The sequence below is a fragment of the Ipomoea nil genome, unplaced genomic scaffold (assembly GCF_001879475.1).
Source record: "Ipomoea nil cultivar Tokyo-kokei standard unplaced genomic scaffold, Asagao_1.1 scaffold3321, whole genome shotgun sequence".
Taxonomy (NCBI): domain Eukaryota; kingdom Viridiplantae; phylum Streptophyta; class Magnoliopsida; order Solanales; family Convolvulaceae; genus Ipomoea; species Ipomoea nil.
In genome coordinates, this window is record NW_017619749.1 from 3,572,878 (window position 1) to 3,598,012 (window position 25,135).

At 34.8% G+C, this 25,135-nt stretch overlaps 2 protein-coding genes across 8 annotated transcripts; both read left to right on the forward strand.

The window, feature by feature from the left end:
* The first annotated feature begins 470 nt into the window (after window positions 1-470).
* On the forward strand, window positions 471-10,883 carry LOC109170394 (protein FAM91A1-like). Of its 5 annotated transcripts, none has more exons than XM_019319491.1 (11): window positions 471-706; window positions 790-980; window positions 1,659-1,776; window positions 2,329-2,425; window positions 4,913-5,019; window positions 5,490-5,612; window positions 5,768-5,921; window positions 6,516-6,576; window positions 6,669-7,051; window positions 8,042-9,620; window positions 10,272-10,883. In XM_019319491.1, exons 2-11 carry the CDS (start codon window positions 853-855, stop codon window positions 10,501-10,503), a joined length of 2,982 nt encoding a protein of 993 aa, XP_019175036.1. In that variant the 5' UTR covers window positions 471-706; window positions 790-852; the 3' UTR covers window positions 10,504-10,883. The 5 variants fall into 5 exon arrangements, with proteins under 5 accessions (XP_019175036.1, XP_019175035.1, XP_019175040.1 ...); XM_019319490.1 differs by having other exon boundaries at window positions 800-980; XM_019319495.1 differs by lacking the exons at window positions 471-706; window positions 790-980; window positions 1,659-1,776 and adding an exon at window positions 2,510-2,565 and having other exon boundaries at window positions 2,357-2,425; window positions 5,482-5,612.
* A 1,033-nt stretch (window positions 10,884-11,916) lies between these two features.
* LOC109170583 (isoamylase 3, chloroplastic) lies at window positions 11,917-24,180 on the forward strand. Of its 3 annotated transcripts, XM_019319761.1 has the most exons (25): window positions 11,919-12,131; window positions 12,250-12,376; window positions 12,463-12,520; window positions 12,619-12,690; window positions 13,147-13,304; window positions 13,709-13,787; window positions 14,579-14,815; window positions 15,092-15,196; window positions 15,278-15,382; window positions 15,501-15,635; window positions 15,738-15,824; window positions 16,447-16,504; window positions 17,635-17,698; window positions 17,828-17,927; window positions 18,020-18,120; window positions 18,576-18,627; window positions 19,189-19,251; window positions 20,580-20,669; window positions 20,758-20,830; window positions 21,176-21,255; window positions 21,545-21,649; window positions 21,728-21,826; window positions 22,805-22,866; window positions 23,170-23,278; window positions 23,628-24,180. In XM_019319761.1, exons 2-25 carry the CDS (start codon window positions 12,270-12,272, stop codon window positions 23,739-23,741), a joined length of 2,313 nt encoding a protein of 770 aa, XP_019175306.1. In that variant the 5' UTR covers window positions 11,919-12,131; window positions 12,250-12,269; the 3' UTR covers window positions 23,742-24,180. The 3 variants fall into 3 exon arrangements, with proteins under 3 accessions (XP_019175308.1, XP_019175306.1, XP_019175305.1); XM_019319763.1 differs by having other exon boundaries at window positions 11,917-12,376; window positions 22,808-22,866; XM_019319760.1 differs by having other exon boundaries at window positions 11,920-12,376.
* The last annotated feature ends 955 nt before the right edge of the window (window positions 24,181-25,135 follow it).

Here is a 25,135-nt window from a genome sequence, read left to right on the forward strand (position 1 = left end):
GTGGTAGTGATGTTATTTGTTATATAATAATAATAATAATAATAATAATAATAATAATTGGTGGTGGTATGACGGTGTGGTGGCGGTGGTTGCGGTGGTATGGTGGTGGTGGCGGCAGTAGTGGTAGTGATGGTGGTAGTGAAGTGGTGGTGATATGATGTTGGTGGTGGTGTGATGTTAGTGTAAAAGTTGGAAAATGACTTCCCATAAAAAAAGGAAAAGTCATTTTCCTAAAAAACAAGCCTATTTTCCAAAGTCAACGGAAAATGATTTCCGTTGACTTGATTTTCCAGACACATCCAAACAATGAAAACTTGAAAAATGATTTTCAGAACTCATTTTTCAGGTTTCCAAACACACCCTAAAATGAAAAGGGCAATTAACACAATAATACATAACAAATTAACAATATAGGATGTACCAAAAACTAGTTATACGACAAGAGTGCGTGGCCCACTCTGACAGTTCAAACTTCAAACCAAGGCCGTGTGCCCTGCAAGGCTGCAAGTTGCATCAAGCAATTAAAACGCAACACCTTCACTGGCTAACTCATGAATTCGATTTGACCACCCTCATTAGTCATTTCTTAGATCTCTGCTCCCTTTCCCTGGAGTTGAACCGACGAAGATGCAAGATCAAAACACCGAACCCTAATTAGATTGAAGTTTTATGCACATTTTACCGGCTGGAAGAGCTCACGGAGTAGGTATGAACATACTGTCAATATGATTTCGGTCAATCCGATTCTAAAAAAGCGGAGGCGTTTCTAATTTGCTTTGGTTCTCGAAGTTATTTGCAGGGACTGGGCAGTTGTGTTTTGACAACTAGAGTTATTTGGCGGGGATTTGCAAGATGCAGCACGTTCCTGCTACAATAGAAGATCAACTGACGATCAAGGCTATCAAGGAAGAATGCCCCTGGGAAAGTCTTCCAAAGCGGCTTCAAGCTTCGTTGAATTCCAGAGAAGAATGGCATAGAAGGTTTACTTCTTTTTTATTTTCATATTTTTTTTTATTAATATTAGTGCAGAAACATTTATGATCAAATTTATATTGATATTGTCTGCACTAGCGGATGGATGCTCTTTAATCAGCAAGTTTTAAAGATATCTAGCTTGAACGAAGGAGAAATGACTAGTTCTTCAAAAGTTGTTGTATTTCATTAACAGAAGGGTAAAATTTATCTGGCTTGAACGAAGGAGAAATGAGTAGTTCTTTAAAATTTGTTGCATTTCATTAACAGAAGGGTAAAATTTGTTGTGTTTGTGTGACTTAATATCATACTATGCCATGCAATCAAGTTAGAGGCCTACAGCCCTGGAGTATACATGATAGGATGTTAGAATGACCTGGCTGAAACAAACCTCACATACTATGTCTGTTACCAAATTTGGCAAAGGAATGAAATGCTCATCCACTACTCTCTGGTCTCTGGTGGTTAAGACGATGGAAGGATTTAAAATATTGTAGCTACTTTGGCATTTTGATTGAAGAAATAGTATTGTAGATATTTAATAAGCCAGGATATGAAGAACATATTTGATGCTTACTGATTTTTTACTATGAAACCTTCACACGTAGTGGAGGTATTATCTAATAACTCTGATTCATATTTATATAGGGTTATTGCTATTTGTAACTAACTAGGTTGTTATGCAGGATTATCGAACATTGCATAAAGAAGAGGCTCCCATGGAACACGTGTTTTGCTCGAAAAGTATGCAGAGAAAGTGAATACTATGAAGAAATGATGCGTTATCTGCGAAGAAATTTAGCGGTGTGTATTATGTGGAAGGTTTTCTTGCTCTTCTGTTATTTGAAAGTTGTAAAGAGTGCTGCCTACTTAAATTGGTAACATTTACTAATGTTATTGGTTTCATACATTTATGTATTCTCATTTGCTAGAGAAGCATGTGCTAGCAGCATAGCATGCAATTCTTTTCACAATTTTCTCATTTTTCAGATCATAATAGTTTGTTTTGTTTTTGTTTTTGTTTTATGACTTTTATCTGATACAGAATAGAAAATACAAATGTTTCCCCTTACTAAATCGTGCTGCTGGTTGTAACTTTTATAAGGATCCTTCTATTTAATGTTCACATTCAGGGTGACATATAATGATGTTTTTCTATGGCATGAGAATCTTTGTGGTGACATTTCTTTTGAGCATAGCCGTACTCATAGGGATTAAGTTAACTATTACAAGAGATCAGATTATTTGACTCACTCCGGTTAAAAGCCAAACTATTTATATCTCATTTATTGATATTGACAGTGTGTTTTTTCTGAGGTTAAACTCAAGCAATCCATGTTCTTTATGTGGTTGCAGTTGTTTCCATATCACCTTGCGGAGTATGTTTGCCGCGTGATGAGGGTGTCTCCTTTCAGATACTACTGCGATATGATATTTGAAGTCATGAAAAATGGTATCACTTCCTTGCTTGTAATTTTAAATGGTTTTACAAGTTCAGCAGTTATGTAGTCATAATTCTATGTATAAGGTTTTCCAGGGTAGTGGTTACTCAAATCTCCTTCCTTGGCTTTGGAGAGCAATCTGCAACCTAAGGTGTGAAAAATAGCACTTTAGAGCTGCTCAGTCCCTTAGTTGTTGCTCTCTTTTTTATTTTTATTTTTATTTTTGAGATCAACTCAACTCAATTAAGCCCATTACCAATCCAGATAGGTTGGCTTTATTTCCTATGATGATATCATAGAAAAACCATTAGCACCTACAAACTGCATTGCATATAAAGTTTCTCAAACAACCCCTTCACTCAAGTTAATTGTACAATAAGGTTAAATTGAGGAATCAATTAAGGCTAGTATTTGAAATTAAATGAAAGTGATAAGTAAGGCTAGTATTTGTGTGTCTAGTGAAAGTGGCAATTTTACTAGAACCACTAAGGTTTGTGCTAATTCCTTTTAGTCTCCCTCACATTTCAAATATTGTACCTATTTCCTTTAGTAATAAGTGTAAGTCCTCTGTAGTGAGTGAAATTTTTTTCATTGCTGTTAAAATTGAGTGATTGAATGCTTTGGGGTGGGGGTGAATAGCCACCATTTGCCTGTTTAGAAAAAGCTAATATATAAAATCAAAGAAAGAATGTATTGATTGTATTAATAGTAATATAGTGCACTGTGCACACATTATAAGAGAAATACAAATGCTTATATAAGAACATAATGGGTCATATAATGAGCTAAACTTAGGGTTACACTCTAATATTTCTATATTTCAACACTCCTCAAGCTAGAACTTCCAAGCTTGAATTAAGACAAATACTCCACTTTACTCAAAAACTAAATAGGAAGGTAAACTTATTAGATGTGGCTAGAGGATGATAGTTTTGGATGTGAATAGTCTTTGAATCATGAAATTATGCACAACCCTTGGGAGTGAAGATGAAAGTGCCAAGAGACGTAGAGCCTCGAAACAACGTGGCAGTAGAAGTACTCTAGGACTGTAGGACCCTCACACTTCCACTCTCGGCTCACCCACTCAAGAAAGAAAATTCTGGATTTCCCTTTAGGTGGTCCGCTTACTGTGCTATTTCATGACATAAAAAAGAAAGACTTTCCTTTTAGGTGAGGTGAGGAAGCATGACAAGAGTAGTGATAAAAGCATAGGAGGGATTTGTTTGTTACCATACTGATGAAAGGCAGAAGTTTTGATGTTGACATGCTGGATAGATGTGGAAAACATTCAAATTTCATTAGTAATACTAATCAGTGTTGCAAAAATCCCGCCTAGGCACCGATTAATCGGCACTAGGCGCCCCTAGGCCGTGACGATTTCCTCCCTAGGCTCCCGCCTAGGCGACCGGCTGCCTAGCGCCTAACTCAGCCGACTAGGCCGAGTTAACTCATCCATTTCTGTCGAGTTAGCCGAGTTAACCCGACCGACTCTGCCTTGCTAATTGTTTTTCATATATATATATATATATATATATATGTATGTATGTATGTATGTATGTATGTATAATATGACATATGCACTGTTTTTTTTTTTTTTTTTTTTTTTTTATAGTTAGCCGGCTAGGCAACCGCATAGGCACCGCCTAGGCGCTACTCTACCGCCCGACTAGCACTTAGCGCCTATTGCAACCATGATACTAATAATAATAATAAAGCCAAAAAGGGATCTGGTAAATTTTGCCAAAAGAGATTGTCAGAGGTGGTATCTTGCTCTGTGTGGCGAGACTGAAGTGCATGGTAATGTCACTGGTGGCAAATGAGATCCCCGACAACCGGAATAGTGCTTTCTACAATGACCGTGACTAACAAAATTTGGGATATTGTAGGGTTAGGCTTTGATACCATGCTGAAATGGAGTGATCAAGTGCCTAGCAGGTGAAGAATAGGCACCACTTGTTCAGAAGAAGCCAATATATAAAATAAAAAAAGAAAATATTAACTGTATTAACAGTAATGTAATGCACACATTTTGATTGAAATACACATGCTTATATAGGAACATAATGGGCTAAGCCTAGTGTTTCTGTATTTCAACAACTCCCACTCATAGTTACTCTTTCATATTTTTAAACTAGGATTTGATTACTGCTGTGGTGTAGGCTTGTAGCTCTGCCAAAATGCTTGGTGTAGTTGTTATCATTTGCCTATTGCAGTAGTTCAAGAAGCTCTAGCTCATATATGCTTTAGGAGATTATCTTCACGAATGGAATTTCTTATTTATTCTGGGTCCCTTAATTAAATTCTTTTTTTGATTGTTTTCCTCATTTTTATTTGCGTTTCCCCAAGTGTTTTACTCTCATCCAAAGGATTATCAAGGAACTATACTTTAGCTCATCCAAAGGATTAGTTCCTTAAACATACATGAGTCATATTTATCTGCAATTAACTCAGTTTTAATTAGTTCTCTAATATTTGTCATATTGGGACATTGAGTGCAGAACAACCTTATGATAGCATCCCAAATTTTAGCGCTGCAGATGCCTTGCGGCTTACTGGGATTGGAAGAAACGAATTTATTGACATTATGAACAAGTGCAAATCTAAGGTATTCTCTGAGAAAATCTTATAGACTTGATGAACAGTGATGTATGTGCAAAGAGGATGAGTGACTATCAAAAAGGAAAAAGGAAAAATATTTCAAGACTACAACTTTTCTTGAAGGATGACTGAGTTGATACACTTTGGCTATTTGCACTTTTTGTTTCATATTTGCTCTTTGAGAGTTTATTTTCCTGTTTTTTTTTTTTTTGTTTTTTTTTTTTCTTTATTCATATTTTTTGATTATGTGAATGTGAATTTCCAGCCTTCGAAAATGAACATGGTCTTGTTTCACATCCTGCTAATGTTTGTTTACATGGAACTAAATGTTTTGGCCTTTAGAAAGTGTTGACCTTTTCCATAGGTTATATTTATGAATTCACATATCCCATTTTTTTCTGCATGTAGCATGATACCAAGAGATGGTGGCTTTTCTTATTTGCCTAATTTAGTTCCACTGATTTTGGAGCTTCACAGAAAATAATGTGGAAGCTGAATAAATCAATTGCAAGAGAACTATTGCCTACTCAACCAGTGGACTTTGTTATTGAGCCATGGTGGGGAGTTTGTCTTGTCAACTTTACTTTGGAAGAATTTAAGGTTAGGTGCTATGTATTGGATTCTTCTACAAATCTAGGAAAAGTTTCTTAACATTCATGAGTAATTAGTTGAGTAATAATACTTCATTTTCGGTTGTTTTGATTGAGATGGAATGTTTTTTTTTTTTTTTTTTTTTTTTTTTTTTTGGGTTGCAGAAACTGACAGAAGAAGAAATGGCAACAATTGATAAAATATGTAAGGAGGAAGTGAATTCCTTCATTCTTTTTGACCCTGAAGTGATAAAGGGACTTTATCGACGGGGACTGGTCTATTTTGATGTTTCTGTCTATCCCGATGATCGTTTTAAAGGTAATTTGTATTCTTCAGATTAGTGATTTAGTGTCTGGTGATATTATCTCTTGTATTATCTGATTCACCATTTCCTCCTTAGAAAAAAATGAGGTTTTGATGACTTGACAAGAAACATTCATGCCTTGTGTGGCCTCTTGTCTAAACCTGCAGTATCAATTTAATTATCATTTAATGGATATTGGGCTACTGGCCACTATATATTGCTTCCTATCAAACTTCATTGGCAATCAAATTTAGAAACACCTGTATCTCTTGCAAAAAGAGTTGATTAATCTTCATGGACGTTCTTATTTGTATGTCAGAAAAGCTTCTATAACTTGCTTATAGCATGCTTAAGTGCTTGAGGCTTTTTAAAGGGTTCTTAACAGAAAATGACTTTTAAGTTCTGTTCTCAAAATTGTTTCAAACAAAAAGATGGCATGCAACTCACATTTTGGTTTGTTCTATTAAAAGTGGGACTTATAATAATTACACTCTGATAAGAGTTAAAGTTTCTATCGGAATTGGCTGTTTCATGTTTTTGTTGTTAAATCCTTGTAATCACAAAGTAACTATTTAAAGTGTGGAATGTTCATAAACAATGTGTTTCAGTTTCCAGGCTCGAAGGATTTGTTTCAAATAGGGAGCAATCCTATGAAGATCCTATTGAAGAGTAAGCTCTTGTACTTAGCATAGTAGTACTTCTATTTATTTGTTTTGTCACTAGAGAAAGATAATTGTGATGTTGGCTACTTTCTGCTTCAGGTTGCTCTATGCTGTGTTTGTGGTATCTAGTGAGAATTCAACTGTTGCTGGATTGGCTGCAACTTTACAGGCTGACCTCTCTCAGCTTCAGGCTGCTGCTTCTTTTGCTTGCCGATTAGGTTGGGCAATAAAACTATTAGATCCAGCAAGTATTCTTCATGACTCAAGTGTTGCTGGCTCACCTAAAAGTACCCTCAGTGATGAGGAAGATGGTTCTCGTGCTAGTTTGGGCTCTGCATATGTTCCCACTGATGGCAGTGCCTTCCAGCAAGGAGATGTTCCATTGACAGAAAATCAAAGCATGGTCTCTGGTTATGCTCGTGTGGCCTTTGTTGTGGATGCTAATATAACATCTTATCTTATGATGGGATCCATCTCACCAGGTTTTAATAATTTTTTTTTTTTTTTTTTTTTTTCACTCAACTCCCAGCCCTTAAATTTAAAAAAAGGGAAAAAAGAGTTAACACCATAATATCTATTACTTTGTTCTCTGTGTCTCTGTGGGGTAAATTCTGTGAATTGGGATTTCCTCATCTACTGCAAAAACTTTCTTTAGTTTGAGAAATATATATATATATATATATATATATATATATATATATTTTTTTTTTTTTTTCCACTCAACTCCCAGCCCTTAAATTTAAAAAAGGGAAAAAAGAGTTAACACCATAATATCTATTACTTTGTCCTATGTGTCTCTGTGGGGTAAATTCTGTCAATTGGGATTTCCTCATCTACTGCAAAAACTTTTCTTTAGTTTGAGTGAACTTATCTTCATCAGCATATGTAAGTATGAAAAGATCTTTTCATGTAGCTTTTGAACTAGAAATCTTCACTGACCTGGAGAAAACACATAAAATTCAAACTGCATCTTAGTTGCTTCAATTTAAAACATATTGACAGTTTCCTTAGTTTCACTATGATGCTTAAAAGTTATTTGAGTTATAGTTGAAGACATTGACAATTGTATTCTTTAACAAACAAATGTCATATGGAATTTATTTATTGTTAATGAGCATTCTATTGCCATGTTCATATTAAGGTTTTCAAAGTACTTGGTGCCAGAAGGCATTTGACCTGCATTCTTCAGTATTACCTTCATTTTTCAATGCACCATCTGGGGGTATTGGAGTTGGGGGAGGGGGAGTTTGTCTTTTTTTTTTTTCAGAGCTCTTAATATGTGATGTCTGGTATCAACCAGTGCCAGAACATAATCTCTTATTTGAGGATGTTCATTTTTTATTTTTTATTTTTCCTTTTGTTTTCTGAACAGTCTGCTAGTCTCTGTGCTTTCACTAGGCACAATTCCAACTTTTGAATATAAGTAGTTTATGTTTTCTAAATACATATTTTGCCACTCAAATTTTATACAGGTCTCAAGGATCATGCAGTAAAACTATATGAAGCTGGAAAACTTGGCCATGCAAGCATTGCTGATCTCTGCAAGGATTTGAGTACACTAGAGGGAGCAAAATTTGAAGGAGAACTGCAGGAGTTCGCCAATCATGCGTTTAGTCTCCGATGTGTTTTGGAATGTCTAGCTTCAGGTGGGATTAGACCTGATGATAGGGAAAATGATGGCATTGTATCTTTTACAAATGGGGAAGCCACTATCTTGGAAACAGGAACTTCAACGAACAAATCAGGGGATCTTGCTATAATAGAATCTGAAACAAATGCTGATGATTTTGTTCATTCTGGAGCATCAATTGAAAATGCAGATGCTGATCAACCTGTTGATAATCTGTTAGGAACAAAATCTGAAGAGATTGATAACTTTTCTGGGGATACTAGATCGGAGATTAATTCCCAGAATGAGGTGAAATCAACATCTAGTGAAGGTCTAGATGTTTGGAAGGGAACAGTGAAACTGAAGAAGTATCGAGTAGATATTCTTCGTTGTGAAAGCCTGGCTGCTCTTTCACCTGCAACATTGGATTGCTTATTTATTCGTGACTATGACATTGTTGTATCCATGATTCCACTACCACCTTCTTCAGTTTTACCTGGACCAAAAGGTCCTGTTCATTTTGGACCTCCTTCCCATTCCTTCATGACACCATGGATGAAATTGAGCCTCTATTCTGCTATGGCTAGTGGACCTCTATCGGTTGTTTTGATGAAAGGGCAGTGTTTAAGAATGCTCCCTGCACCTTTAGCTGGCTGTGAGAAGGCCCTTGTGTGGTCATGGGATGGATCTTCTGTTGGTGGGTTGGGGGGGAAGTCTGAGGGGAATTTAGTCAAAGGAAGTGTACTGTTGCATTGTTTAAATTCCCTTCTCAAATGTTCAGCTGTACTTGTGCAGCCGTTCAGTAGAAATGACCTTGATGAATCTGGAGAAATTGTAACCGTTGATATCCCCTTACCATTGAAGAACTCTGATGGTTCAACGGCTAACATAGGGGAAGAGTTGGGACTGCACTCTGACGAAATTTTTAATTTGAACATTCTGTTGACTGATCTGGCAAATAAATTGAACCTTTGGAGCCTTGGCTATATTCGCTTACTAAGACTTTTCAAAGAAAAAGTTTCTGAAAGCTTTGCAGATGATGATGGGAAATATGAATGGGTTCCACTTAGTGTAGAATTTGGTATTCCGCTATTTAGTCCAAAATTATGTAATTATATATGTAAGAGAGTAGTTTCATCGCAATTACTCCAAACAGACTTATATAATGAGCATCACGAGGCCATGCAAGGTTTAAGAAAGAGGTTGCTAGATGTGTGTGCTGAGTACCGAGCAGTAGGTCCAACAGCAAGACTACTGTACCAGAAAGAACAGCCTAAGGAATCAACTAAACTGCTTATGACTTATGCAAGTGAAAGGTGGAACCCCCTTTTGGATCCCCCTTCTCCCATTTCTGGGAGAACGGTTGAACAACAGAGATTCAAGCTTGCTAACAGACAGCGATGCAGAACAGAAGTTTTGAGTTTTGATGGCAATATTCTAAGGTGCATCTTATAAATTTTGTTTATGTAGCTGGTTTGCCTCTGCTTTATTTAATACAGTGGACATATATTCCTGTGTCTGCATGGTTTATTAATGAGTTGTTCTTATGTCTTTGTGGCACTTTTTCTTGGCAAGTACGCATTAGTGCCTCAATCACCTCATGAAAAAAAAATCTTGGAAAAAGATGAATGCTTTACTTGGAAAACCTTTTGTAGTGTAAAAGCCTTTCCAATGTTTAGTTAATATTGTCAGAAATAGTTTTATACTGTTATATTTAGAGGGGGATGGTTTTGGAAGTAAAATAGGTGAAAACATTCATAAAACATTTTGCACCACTTTTAGGGTGTACACTATACCTACAAGCATACAAGTGACTTTTCAGTTATGTCTATTTTATTTAGTGTACTAGTTTGAAATCTAAAATATAATTTGAAAATGTGGAGATTGTCAAAGTAACACTACACTACAGTCCAAATATGAATCATATGATTGTCTGACCCTAAGAAAGATATGTTAAGCATGGTATTGGCAATAAAACCCTCTTCATATGTAATGCATTCACTCTTTCAATTGCATGCAAATCTATTCAACATTTCAACTATTGCACCAAGGTGGTGAAATTTCTAACCACCAAGACTGAATTGATTTTGCAGATCATATGCTCTATCCCCTGTTTACGAAGCTGATACCGGACTACTTGAAGAATCTTCCCAAATGAGTACTGTTGAGTCAGATGATGCCAACAGTAAAGAAGTGATTCATCCTGGTGTAAATATTTTATTTGATGGGTCCGAGTTGCGCCCTTTTGACATAGCTGCTTGTTGTCAAGCTCGTCTACCTGTCTCTTTGATTGCTGAGGCATCAGCACGTTCAGCAATTAAATAGGGTATCAGATGGGATTCTTGCCAATACCCTCATGTGTTGGGAATAATTTGCTTCACCACATTACTCTGTTGCTGATTGTTGGCTGCACTTTTTTTTTTGGTTGACATGATGCAAGAGTCAGTACAGATATGCTGAATTAAATATTACAAAGTCATCTTCAAAAAAAAATTATTACAATGTTTCTTCTGTGTTTGTATTCTGTGCTTTCCACCAGATGCTCTATAGTCTTCTGTTAGATACTCTATACTATTCAATCACTCATTATTGGTATGATTCCTTGTGTTGTGCCGGTTTCTTCTCCTCGGAGGCAAGAGCCTGACTCTGTTCTTTAAAACCTTGTAGCAATTGATTGATATTCATTTACTTTTTGATTGTCTATACCTGTATACCATCTGTCTTATAATGCCAGCTAAAAGTTTGTTTGTTTTTTTTTTATTGATATTCATCCATCATATTTTTGTTTTGTTCATATTTGTGCTTTGGATGTCATTATATTATGATCAATTATTTTGATTTTATATTTTTAAAAACTTTATTCTCATTATAGAGTTATACATAACCAAATATTAGTATTGTTAATCATTTCAATTTCACTTATACTATCAAACATGCAAAATACTTTTATCAAAATCTATTACCATTATTAAATATTTGATTTTCATGCGCAAATCAAACACATCTCAAGTGTTTTATGTTTAAAGAGATCATGGTTTGAATGAAAGTAAAATGAAATCGCAAGACAAAGGCCCTGTTTGGTAAAAAATTGGTCTATAGGTTAATTTTGGTTTATTTGACTACTATTAATTGTTTAATTTAGTTAAAATATCAATATAAGTATTTGATTAATTAGTTTTTTGCAAATCTAAAATGCTAAAATTCAAAAAGTTATTCCAAACAATTATTTCAATTAACTTTTTCAAAAAAAAATTATACCAAACAATTAATTGACCAAACACTTTTCTACAACAGCTAATGTTATCAAGTAGTTATACCTTATAATTAACACTAATCAGCTAACAGCCATTTATCAAACAGGGCCAAAATAATCATTAAGGAATGTGGTGAAGAGGAGAGAAAGGAAGATGATGATTAAAAGTGAAACTGAATATAAGGAAATGAAAGATGATGTGGTGAAGGTAACCACTAAAACTATTAAGAAAGAAAGTATATGAATAGATACTACATTGTAATAGAGTCAGCAGCATTCAAAATATATATATATATATGTATATATATATATATATATATATATATATATTAATGAACAAAAAATATATTAGAATGTGAAATTCTCTTATTTTTGGCTTCAAGAGAGGCGAACCAAACGCTCCCCAGATACATTCATGAAATGTTAAGGTGTCACGTGACAACGGCCTAATCGAGATACTTGCGAAATTGATCGGAGAAATACGTGTCTAGGGCCTCGAAAGCCCGATTCTCACGTCACCGTGCACGTGGCGGACAAAGGAGAATGACTTTCCCCCGCTTTCATGCCGCTCTACTACACAGAGCATGAACTGAAAATCTGCAATACAAAGGTGTCAATGTCACTCACACCCGAAAGGCCAAAAGTAAATACAGAGTAAAACTCATCAGCGTAAAAGCAAAGAAGTCTCTTCCAATAAACTGTAAGCACAAAAAGTAAAAAATATATCGCTACAAAATACTTGGGAGTACAGTTTCAGATTCTCTACACGAAAATATCTATTCCTACAGTTTCCAATTGATGCTCTGATTCCATTCCAGAATCAATCGAGAGCATAAAAATGCAGTCGACGATGCATCGTCTTCTTCTTCCTCCTCCTCCTCCTCCTACTTTGAGTAATTTCAACCGTCCCTTCTTCACACCATCTAACACATCTTCACTCATGGGGTAACAATTTTACTGGTAGTATAGTTTGAATGTAGAAAGGTTTAATTGTTTTTTTTTTTGACTGTTTTAAATAATTTTGTGGACAGTGTGAAGTGGAGTAGAAAGGCTTCATCAGAAAATTCTGGCCGGAGGTTTCTCAGTAAGGTAAGCGCGAAGATGATGCTTATCATCCGGTTAATTATGTAAACAGGAAAATCATAATCGCGTATACATTTGGCTTTTTGGATTTTGGTTTTGTTTAGGCAGGGGATCGTCGCAGGCGTAAGAAGCTTAACGTATTTGCTCGTCGAGCTGAAGAACAGCGTCTGATCGAGGTACATTCCAGTCTTCATGAATTACATTATATATTACGTGCATATTTACGGTTGTATTGATTTGGCGTTTTGAATTGAGAAACAGTTGCTATAAATTGCCAATTCTGTTAGCTTGGATGTCATATTTGTGTTTATAATGGAAATTTCACATCATTTTGTGTTTCAAAAAAGTTACACAGATAGCTACCTCAAGTGTTCTCTCTTAATTGAGCAGTTTTTGTAATTGCAATCATGAGTTTGAGATATGCAGCAGTAGCATGTAAAGAGTGTATAGCAGCTAAAGTAATATATTTGTGATGAAGCTAAATGCTGTCCTCCAATGATTTCATTTATACTTTTCCGCAGTTTGATGCTTATATTTTTTTGTTTACTTGTGTTACAAGGTGTAGAAATGTTGTAATCCATTAATGTGATAATAAACTCATGCTTTCATTTGCATGCTCTTTTTAATTATAGGAAGAATCCTCTCAAATGCTGGAAACTATACCATCAATTAGAGTTTCCCCGGGCCTGGCTCATCCATTAGGAGCATCAGAAGTTGAAACTGGGATCAATTTTGCAATTTTTTCTCAGCATGCTTCTGCAGTTACTCTCCGCTTAATCCTTCCTGAGAGGTTTGGATAAGATTTCCTTATATGTACAAGGGGGTTAACTTCAATTTCTGACTTGTATATTTGTTCTGTAGTGCTCTGGGAGAATATACTTTCATTTTTTTTTATGGGTTCAGTAACTTCAAATTTTATTTACCAAATTTTAATTTCTCTTCTAAAGTTTTTGTTTTTTTGTTTTTTTGTTTTTTTTTTTTTTTGTTTTTGTTTTTTTTTTGTTTTTTTTTTTTGTTTTTTTGTTTTTTTGTATTCTCTTTTGTATGCTAGCAGTTACCCAACCTGATTATAGCCTCTCTAGTTCTTGTTATTTGTGTTCCACCAATTTCAAATTAGATGCAATTATAATGCATTGAAATTATTGGAGATAATGTTTCTATTAATTACATGCATGTCTTTACAACACATGACAGTGTTGATGCTGGGACCATTGAATTGGCATTGGATCCAAGGATTAACCGAACTGGGGATATATGGCACATATGTGTTGAGGTAGTAATAGTCATTGCTCTAACATTGCCTTCTTGTGATTTTGAAAGTGAGTAAACAGCTTTTATACTTGCTTCTGTGGCATGTTGGTAAGGTGATAATTTGCTCCAGGCTTCCATTACTTTCTTACAGCATGGTAATCATCTTTTGCCTATTTGAAATACATTTATTTATGTAGAAAAAAAAAGGGAACTAACGAAACAATTATATTGTGGTATGGCAATAAATAGAGTAACCATAAAAATTGCTACTGGTCTGTTAATTAATAGTTATCCTGATTTTCATGGAGACAAGCCTGTCCAGTACCCTGGAGTTCAGATCTAACTCAGAAGTCCGAGTGCACATCTGTATAAAATATGTTCAGCATCAAAATATGACAAGAAGAAATGAGTAGGATAGTGAATTTATTGTTTTGATTAGCTGCTGTTGGCAATGCTTCTTTCAGATTTGTTTATATAGTAATTTAAACTAATTCTAACAAAGGGGAGCAGTTGTGAGTTTCCTCTTTGAAATTGAAGAAATCTCTTGGAGTCTTGGGACCAAGTAAATTCTGTTATCGCCATTTTCCATTTTCAACTACTGCATGAAATACCAACATACTGTTAACAGCTTACATAAAGAATATCTGAGTAAAGTTTTTAGATTTCTTTATCTTTGGAAATGGGGATATATTCTTCTCAGACATACCTCTTTTATGTTATTGCCATTATTTTAAAGTCACCTTGCTTGTTATTCTGTATCTTCAATTAATTATATATGTTTATAATGCATACTCTTAAGCTTTTGTCATGCAGGATCTGCCTCGTAGTGGAGTACAGTATGGCTATTGCATTGATGGTCCTCGGAGTTGGAATAAGGGACATCGATTTGACAGCAGAAATGTTCTAATAGATCCCTATGCAAAGCTAATTGAAGGTCGTCGACTTTTTGGAGATGTCAGCAATAGGATGTGCACATTTTATGGAACTTATGATTTTGATAGTTTGCCTTTTGACTGGGGTGACAACTACAAGCTTCCAAATATTCCTGAGGTAGATTAAAATGAGTTTCTTGAGTGCTCTCCTTCCACTTGCTAGCCTGCAGATATGAAGATAACTTTAGTTTCCTGTCAAATTACTTAGCTTAACATTAGATATTTAAGCTTTGCAAGATGCCTGAAAATTTTATGTGTAGCATTACATGCTCATGCATACTATGGCATTTGATTCTTTTTTTACGTTATATATGTTCAGTTTAACAGCACTTACTGATTCTTCAGATGCCGTGCTACATCTCATTGTCCTGCAATTTTTTTTTCCTGTTTGTAGAAAGATCTTGTAATATACGAGATGAATGTCCGCGCTTTTACAACCGGTGAATCAAGTGGCCTGGATCCAGATATAAGAGGGAGCTACCTTGGTGTGATTGAAAAGGTGATGACTGTGACCTTTTAGTTTCACATAATTCACCACAATTGTATTGAACACAGTATTGTTCATCATTGGCATGTGAAGATTCCACATCTTTTAGAGCTTGGTATCAACGCAGTTGAGTTACTGCCTATTTTTGAGTTTGATGAATTGGAATTCCAAAGGAGGCCAAATCCACGAGACCATATGGTAAGATTTGATTGACCACCAATGGGCTCTTTTATCAATTAGTCTCTTCATTGCCTGTCATGACTCATGAGTAACTGCTTCTGTGTGGTATAATGCATGGGAAATTTGTATTTTGAAGATAAACACATGGGGTTATTCAACAATGAATTTCTTTGCTCCTATGAGTCGCTATGCAAGTGCTGGTGGGGGACCCGTTAATGCTTCTAGGGAGTTCAAAGAAATGGTCAAGGCTTTGCATGATGCGGGAATAGAGGTGTATTATTTGCTCTTGAATTTCTGTGGGATATAGCTTGTTCTCTACAGTCAATGTGTATGCTGTGTTTTGTGATGCACTAACTTTTTCTCAACTTTATAGGTCATCTTAGATGTTGTCTACAACCATACAAATGAAGCTGGTGATGAGAATCCATACACAACATCATTTCGCGGCATTGACAACAAGGTGATGGCATAATCCAATGATATATCTAGGTTTTCATGGGATTAAATTACTGGTTCAGTTTTTCGTGCGTATGTTTCTTTCAATTCGTTTAGGAGGTTTAGAGGTATAATGTTATCTTTTATGACATTTTTATGCACAGCATTTTAGTAGGATACTTTTATAGGTATTTGGAACACTTTCAGAGTTGCTTCAGACCATATAGATTATCAATACTGTCCAGAAAGTTATTGGTAACTCAATATTGACACTAGATTGATAATGAAAAAGGGAAAACATTTCACCTGTTCCCGCTATAAGCCTTTAGTTACAACTTACAATTGATGGTTACCAGACACTTGTAAAAAAAAAAGAGATAATTAAGTATTATTATCTTATATTTGTTTGCATTGGTCATCCATGCCCATCAAATTCCAACGTGGAGTTAATTTAGTTCTCTTTTCACCTGTTATATTTACATCTTTTTTGAGCTCTTTTTAATACTTCTTTATTTTTGGATACAAAAGCTACTTTTTTTTTTTTTTTTTTTTTTTTTTTTTTATGATACCATCCACCACAGCTATGCTCCCCTATTCAGTCTACTTCTCTCTTGTAAACAGCATTGATTTGAAATCATGGTTTACAGGTTTATTACATGGTGGATTTAGACAACAATGGCCGATTACTCAACTACTCTGGCTGTGGTAATTCTCCTCTTGATGCCCCATAATAGTGGATTTTAACTATCATTATGAATAATACACTTTACAGTCAGTGAATTCAACAAACAATTTTTCCATTCATGTTTTTTCGTCGTCTCTGTCAGCAGTGGAATAAATTTCATTTTTGGTCCCAAAAGTTTTGGTTAAGTTTCACTTGATCTTGAAAGCTTCAATTTTTTCAATTTAATCCATAACCCTTAGGTTTGGTTTAGTCTTGAGCTTACTTTGCCAGTCAAAATGGAGTGCTTGGTAATATCATGCGACTTCAATGTGCATAGGAGCAAGTAGAGTATGGTCATATGGACATAACATTTGGTAGGAAAACTTTGAGGTTGAAATTCCAAATCAGAGAGAGAGAGAGAGAGAGAGAGAGAGAGAGAGAGAGAGAGAGATGGTTTTGTATTTTTTATTTTTTTTAAATCAGTGTTCAATTTATTTAGTATTTTCATTTTAATTTTTTTTTTTGTTGTTGTTGTTGTTGTTGTTGTTATTGATGTGCTTTGATTATTGATTATATTATGAGTGTTTCAATTGTGTGAACTACTCTTTATAATTTTTGGTGCTGTTTTTCCTCTCCAAAAGATTCTCCGGGAGGATATCAGTACTCTTGTGCGTCTGGAAGTCCTGTGTTGCCGGAATCTTTGGTTCAGGATCAAATTGAACCGGAAGTAATATTATTTACTAAATTGAAACACTGAATCTTTCCAGACCAAAATGAAACTAAGCCAAAACTTATAGGACCAAAGCTGAAATTTACTCCGTGGTGGCTATGGAGAGAAAATGCTCCTACAACCTCTAAGGTCAGGAAGAGAGAATCACTCTCCACTGGGTGCTGAATGAAGCAATAGAACTGACAGAATAAAATGCACATAATGATGAATTAACTCCTAACTTTACCTATTGGATAAGGAAAGTCTTGGCCATCTAGATTTAGAGTTGGAAAAAGGGGAGTAATTCCTGAAGGAATCTGAAAAAGAAACGGATATATGGTTTATGTAATGAAGCTATACTGTACTTGCTTCTAGGGTTCTCAGTCTCACTTTTGAACAGCCTTGTTTTCTTGTTGGTGATCCATAAAAAATACGGATGATGTTTTTTTTGCTGATATCCAGGAAACACGTTGAATTGTAACCATCCTGTTGTTATGGAGCTTGTACTTGACAGTTTGAGGCACTGGTATGTCAGTACCCTTCTATTCCAACCTTTGTTTTTTTTTTTTTTTTTTAACATATATATTCTTTAGTTTTTGTTTTTTTTTTTTCCCTGTGTTTTATGCTTTTGTTCCTGATCTCTGAAAAATCAAAGGGTAACCGAGTATCATGTGGATGGATTTCGGTTTGATCTTGCTAGTGTTCTCTGTCGAGGAACAGATGGCACTCCACTTGATGCTCCACCAGTTATCAGGGTACATGATTGGCATAGTCTATTATGAACTCAAAGCAATGTTGTTATCTCTGCAGTGTTTTACTTGTTTCACTAATTCTTCTTATGCTACAGGCCATTGCTAAAGATAGTGTCCTATCAAGGTGTAAGCTAATTTCTGAACCATGGGATTGTGGAGGCCTTTATCTTGTTGGAAAGTTTCCAAACTGGGACCGGTAACTAATTTCTTCCCACCAAAAACAAAAAGCAAAACAGTCGGTTAAAATGTGGTTCCCTTTCATTTTGTAGCTCTTAGCCATTATATAACAGATTCATTGTGTTTATCAACTCATGCCATTACTTCCAATGCAATGGGTTTTTATTTTACTGACTAGATTAGGGCCTTAATTTGAAACTCGTGTTGGCAATAGTAACTTGACAACCTATGATAATTTGTAAGGGGAATAAGGGATTGGATATGGAATAATCTAACCAAAAGTCCAAGACACTTCCAGTAGTTTCTTCTTGCATAACTTTTCTGATTTTTTTCCCCTTGAAAATCATATTGAATGGAAAAAGTTTCTATTCAAATCTTGAGTTCTCCTCCATTCCCTTTTCTTAATTATCTGAGAATTTCATATGGAAATTGTACTACAGGATCTTATACTTACCTTAGTTCTGTGGACTGCAGGTGGGCTGAGTGGAATGGTATTTATCGTGATGACATAAGAAGATTTATAAAGGTAAAGCTCCAACTATGCACTATTTAAAAGTTGACCATTTGCAAATTTGATTAAGTGGATCTAAGAGGTAGTAGTGCAGTTTATTTATAAGTGGACTGGAGACTGGAGAGATGGAACACATGCACAGCTAATCTCCCCACTAGATTGGTATTGAGGCTTTGTTGAGTATTTCAATTTGTGGGTTGTTATAAGCTGTCTTTCATTGCTTATATACATTGTCTTTCATTACTATATATATATATATATATATATATATATATATATATATATATATATATATATATATATATATATATGCAACTTGTGCCAATAGTCATCGTATATATTAAATCAATCATGAAGTGCAAACAAGAATAGAAAGATTAGAAAGACATCATATAGGAGAAACAAAGTGTTCTAAATATGCAACTTCTATTTTATTATGTTGATCAACAATCTCATGAATGCTAAAAAGAATAAACCACCTTATATGAATCTGAGTCTTCCATTTTTTGTAATTTTTTTTTTTTAAAAATTTTAACAGATTTTTTTTTTTTTTATATTTTTGAAATGACACAATAGGGTGATGCTGGCATGAAAGGAAAATTTGCAAGTAGAGTTTCTGGTTCTGCCGACCTATATATGGTATGTTCTAGAGAGCTCAAAAGCTTAATATTTGGCAACAGAACCTGACTTGAGTAGTTGAGTTACATCTCAAGTTAGAAATTGAGTTTCTTCCATATGTTTGTTCATTTCTGCTGTAATAAATGGGATATTTCAGGATTTATGTTTATCACTTCTATGGAGTTGGGTAAGAATTAGTATAGTTTTAGTCCCCTAACTATAGTGGTAAGGACAACTTTTGGTTAATATTTAGTAGTTGGGGGACTAATATTGGAAATAAATTTGGATAGAAATGGTCCATCAAGTTTGAAAGCTGGGTAGAGATGGTCTCCCAACTAAAGAAAACTGGACAAAATTATTTTCTGTTCTATATAATGGGTTGGAATAAGGGTCAAATAGGCCACTCAACTGTACACCAAACTGCAATTAGGTCATCGAACTAAAAAAATGCAATTGGGTCCCTTAACAACACAAACTCATGCAATCAACCCAAAATGACTTGTTTACCTAAAAGTATGCTGATGTGGCGGTTACCGAATTTAAAAATAATTTTTTTTTTTAATAATTTTAAATAAAATAATTAATTAAAAAAAAGAAAGAAGAAAGAACTATCGGAATCATTTCCGGCCGGCTTTGTCTCCATGCCCGGAGGCGAGGCAGTTTTTTTTTTTTTAATAATTTGAAATAATTATTTTATTTACAATTATTTAAAATTTTCACAAAGTAATTTTAAAATTCGGTAACCGCCATGTCAGCATATTTTCAGGTAAACAGGTCATTTTGGGTTGTGAATTGCATGAGTTTTGTGTTGTTCAGAGACCCAATTGCATTTTTTTATTTTTATTTTTGAGTTCGATGGCCTAATTGCAGTTTGGTGTGCATTTGAGTGGCCTATTTGACCCTTATTCCTAATGGTTTTTATATTTATATAAACTGAATTACATTCAGGAAAGTCCTAAATTGATTTTCACCCCCGAAAATCAATTGTTTTACTTTAATGAAATGGATTGTTTTTCTTTTCATACTAATATGCTATATAGTGGTATTAATATCACCTTCTATTGTGACTGTCTTAAGTGAAGGAGTAGACATCTGAGCTATATTAGCACAATTTTGTCACAAGCTCTAAACCTTGTGCAAAATTTTAAATTGTCTTTTCTTTTCAAGCTATGTATCTGTGTGTATCACCTTCTACTCCTAGTGTGAGTTGTGACTGTCTTAGGTGAAGTAAATTCTAGGTTTTATTATCATAGTTGGGTCACAAGCTCAAAAACCCAGTGCAAAATTTTGAATTCTGTGAATACCTGGATGCTTTTCAGTTATCTCAGTTGAACTAATATTGGTTGCAGGTGAACAAGCGAAAGCCATATCATAGTGTCAACTTCGTTATTGCACATGATGGCTTTACGCTGCATGACCTTGTGTCATACAACAGTAAGGTACCTTTAAAGCCAATCCTTCTTGTCTTCTAAACCCTGGAGTAGAAAATTTTACTAAAATTTCAGAGATGTTTGGTGAAAATTACAGCACAATGATGCCAATGGGGAAGGTGGCAATGATGGAAGTAATGACAATTTTAGTTGGAATTGTGGAGCTGAAGGTGATTACAGTTATAACTGACCTACTTTTCTCCCTATATTCCCTCCACCCCCACCCCAAAGATGAATATTTTTGGAGTCTCTTTAACTTTCCAAATATACATGCATGCATAATTGTCACATTTCCTCATTATGAACTAATGAATTGGTGTTGAATTTTAATGAATATTATTCCTGTAGCAAAGTTCAAGGCTTCTTGAAGTATAATCTGAATCCCCCCTCCAAGGACTCTAGAATTAACAATTAAAGATATTGAAAAATGGAAAGTAGAATCCTTTATCAATATAGTTTATTTAGTTGTTGATAAATGTAATAAGCAATTCACCTGCCTTTTAATTTGTGAACAGGAGAAACATCTGACGCCAATATTAAGGCACTTCGTTCAAGGCAAATGAAAAATTTCCACCTTGCACTGATGATATCCCAGGTTTCTGATGCGTTAGCTACTCATGAAATGTGTTATGTGTTTTTTTTTTTTATTCTTTTTTTATTTTTATAGAAGCAGAAGATAATCCATTAGAGCTGTACTTTAAAACAAGCAGCTATTATATTCTTTTTTATTTGGGCAGCTGGGAGAGGGAGAAGTGCCTTATTGGCCCTTACATAATTGTTTCATTTTTTTTAATTGCGTTTATCTCCCCATTATTATTCTTGCATTTTCAGAAGATTTGGCCCTGCTCACAATGCAATGCTTCTTCACTTCTTTGGTTGCATAGGGAACACCTATGATGCTTATGGGGGATGAGTATGGGCATACGCGTTACGGAAATAACAACAGCTATGGACATGATACAGCCATTAATAATTTCCAATGGGGACAGGTATGTAATTTATCTATGATTTGACCTCTATTTTCTGTATCAAGAAAATAACAACAATTGTAACTTTTGACAAGACAGTTGGAAGCCAGGAAGGATGATCACTTCAGATTTTTCTCAGAGCTGATAAAGTATCGCCTGGGAAATCACCATTTTAGAAGAGAGCATTTTATTGGCAAGGTAATTTTGCCTAGTCTGGCTTGTATATATATTAATTTACCTACCTTTGTTGCTATCAAATGATTGTTTCCTCAGTCTTTTCTGAAGTTAAGAAATGCTTAGGTGCTTTATTTTCTTTGCTATAAGGTTTCCTTATTTTGGCATATCAATGTTAATTGTTCATGCCTCTCTAGATAGAACATAAGCATGTTATAGAAAAGATGACATTTGTCTTTGTGACTTGTGCAAATGGTTTACTCCATTGATAAGGTTTCCTTTCAGTGCCAGTTACTTGCTACATGTCATGCATAATAAGAAGCAACTAGCCAGCTTATTCTTATGAACTTGGTGAACAAAATTCTGGTTTTGAATTCCAATCAAGTCCATTTTAGCTCTTCTGTTTCATGGGACAACAGCAGCCTTTCTGGTCTATGCTGAGAGGGATTTGATAGAGGAATAACAAATTTTTTACCCAATATGAAGAATGTATAACCGGCTTGTTCTTATGAATTTGGTGGGTGAAATTCTGGTTTTAAATTCCAATTGAGTCCATTTCAGCTTGGATTATATATATATATATAGGTTTCTTGATATACAGAACCTATGATCACTTGAATCCAGATTTTTCCAAATGAAATATGGAATAAATGCTGAATATCAGTGCAGAACTATCTCTTTTCATATCAGATGGAACTCATCATAGAAATGAATTTCTAAGTTCTAATCGTTATATTTACTTTTGGGTGAAACAATGATCCGGTAGAATTTTGTTTGACTATTCTCTATGTAAAATTCTGTGAAAAGAAAAAATAATTCTTGATAGGGTAATTATACAAATCCATTACAGTATACCACTCTTAAGCTTTGTTTGCATTGTTTCTTTTTGCATTTGACCTGAAATTCTTAATATGCAGAAGGATGTGACATGGCATGAGGATAACTTTAAGCTTTGTTTGCATTGTTTCTTTTTGCATTTGACCTGAAATTCTTAATATGCAGAAGGATGTGACATGGCATGAGGATAACTGGGACAACTATGAGAGTAAATTCCTTGCATTTACGTAAGAACCAAGTCCTCATTGACTAGTTTTTTAATGTTCCCTGCATTCACTCATTGATGTGTCAAAACATGGAACTTAGAGATTAATTGTGTGACCCAGCTATATCTGTTTTAATTTCTCTGCATCTGTCTAGAAGTTCTTTTCAACACAGGCTTGTATTCTAGTTTTAATTATCTTAATTCCTGTATCTGCCTTAGTGCATACATAGATTTCTTAAACATTATTCAAGGTTGTCAGAACTTTTATATTAGCTTCATTATGTTGAAATCTTAAAATGGACCGACCTTTATTATATTTGTCTAGGCTTCATGATGGCAATGGAGGAGATATTTATTTGGCATTCAATGCTCATCACTACTCTGTTGCAGCTGCATTACCTTTACCACCAAAAAACAGACACTGGTACAGAGTGGTGAGTGTTTTGTTTCTTCAAAATGGATGCTTTTGCCTGACATCTATCTTTGCATCTTCAGATTAAATCTTCTTTTAAAATTGCTACTTTGGTTGTGACTTTTCAAATTATCTTAGATGTCCCCCACCAATTGAGGATCTTTAAACTTTTGAGAACTGCAAGTTTGCAACCAGCATAAATGCATAATTTAACTAAGATGAACTTGAATAGATCCTTTATTGCTGGAGAGTCTATGTATGCCCCATTTGAGACAGAGATGCATAATGCTTCTGTACTTATTTGGTGGTTGTCAGCCTGGAATAGTCATATCTTTGAATTCTTGGCATTAATCCAGTAATGGTGATTGCAGGTAGACACAACCCTTGAGTCTCCTAGTGATTGTGTTCTGGATGGTGTTCCTGGCATTAGTGGAATATATAATGTTGGACCTTACTCTGCAATTCTTCTTGAAGCCAAAGAGTAACATCGGGGATGCTCATATTGGAAAGAAGCTTATACCAGAGGTCTGCATATTCTTTGATATATAGTTGGTCTAATGTTCAATACTCGTTAAATTTGTTAGAACTGGAAGATAGCCATGCAGGAAATCCCAATCAATAACCATGTTGGTACAATAAATTCTGGCAAGTGGAAACCTTGTTTTGTGCTGTTGCTGATGCCGAAGAAATAAAAAGTGCTCTAGTGCCACTAATCTTATGATGGAGTTATTAAAAAAAACAAGGAGATAGGGTGGCCAATTGCATAGAAGTTACAATTCCATTTTATCCTATTGCTCTGTATTGCTCAGAAAACATCTTTTTTGTATTTCAAACTTCGTATACCAAATTTGTTTACATTTCTTGTATAGAATGCATGTAGATAACCAAATTTGTATCAATAAAATACTGTAGACTTGTTTGACATTGTCATTATGTTTAATGGATCAAAATCACTAATGAGAAAAGAGATTAGAGAAGGAAACTTCTAGGCTGTTCCCGGTGGGACTTCCAGACTTTTTCTGCATATTTATGGGCAAAATTAGGTTTATTAGATGTTTTCTCCTCTTCTACGCTTCTCTGCGTAAAGGTAAACAACTTTAGCAAATGACTGGTTCTTACGCGGCTTGGAGCGGTAACTTACTGAGTCGTCCAATAGAATATTAAAATATATTACTCTGTACTTGGGTATTTTCTCGCTTATAGTAATTATATTAAAGCAGACACGTTTTTCAAGTCCTAATCGTATGACGATACGGAGTGGGAGTAAATAATTTTTAGACGGTGACAGAATTAGGTTGAAACTTCCATACAGGCTTATGGCCTGAAGATGATCAAAAGAATTGGTAAAGGTAACAAATAAGTCTTCTTGTGATTGGTGGGTGCTATACTGCTATCCATTCTATCACGCCGAGTCTTGAAGAGTTCATTGGTTTTGTAAGGCAGAACAAGTTTGAACGACAGTACCATACCTACGTGCCTGCTTAACTAAGTGAAAATCGACTTTCAATACCAACGACCAAGTTTAATATCACATCTTGCAAATAGTCAACAATAGATAATATGACAATTGGGATTTTTAAGGCTTGATGATCTCAATTTTACCATTATCATATCATTGAATCAATAAAAAACACTATCAAATATATATATATATATATATATATATATATATATATATAAGAAATTTGGGTTCTTGTTACTTATTTGTATAGTTCTAGTTGCATTATCTTTGAGCATTTCGCCACCGAATTCACAATATTTGACTAGCTAGCTATTGGAGAATTATTTTAATGAGTTGGGGGTAGGTTGGAATTGGGTTATTGGGAAATAAGCAGTATAGTACGGACGTACAGTAGGTTTTCCATGATGCATGCTTAGC

What these genes read in the sequence shown, in the direction of transcription:
- LOC109170394 (XM_019319491.1), top strand. Translation starts at nt 853, where the DNA reads ATGCAGCACGTTCCTGCTACAATAGAAGATCAACTGACGATCAAGGCT. An exon ending in TTACTTTGGAAGAATTTAAG is followed by an intron (nt 5,613 to 5,767) that starts GTTAGGTGCTAT and finishes TTTGGGTTGCAG; the next exon opens with AAACTGACAGAAGAAGAAAT. An exon ending in GATGGGATCCATCTCACCAG is followed by an intron (nt 7,052 to 8,041) that starts GTTTTAATAATT and finishes AATTTTATACAG; the next exon opens with GTCTCAAGGATCATGCAGTA.
- LOC109170583 (XM_019319761.1), top strand. Translation starts at nt 12,270, where the DNA reads ATGCAGTCGACGATGCATCGTCTTCTTCTTCCTCCTCCTCCTCCTCCT. An exon ending in AACACATCTTCACTCATGGG is followed by an intron (nt 12,377 to 12,462) that starts GTAACAATTTTA and finishes TTTTGTGGACAG; the next exon opens with TGTGAAGTGGAGTAGAAAGG. An exon ending in GTTCTGCCGACCTATATATG is followed by an intron (nt 19,252 to 20,579) that starts GTATGTTCTAGA and finishes TATTGGTTGCAG; the next exon opens with GTGAACAAGCGAAAGCCATA.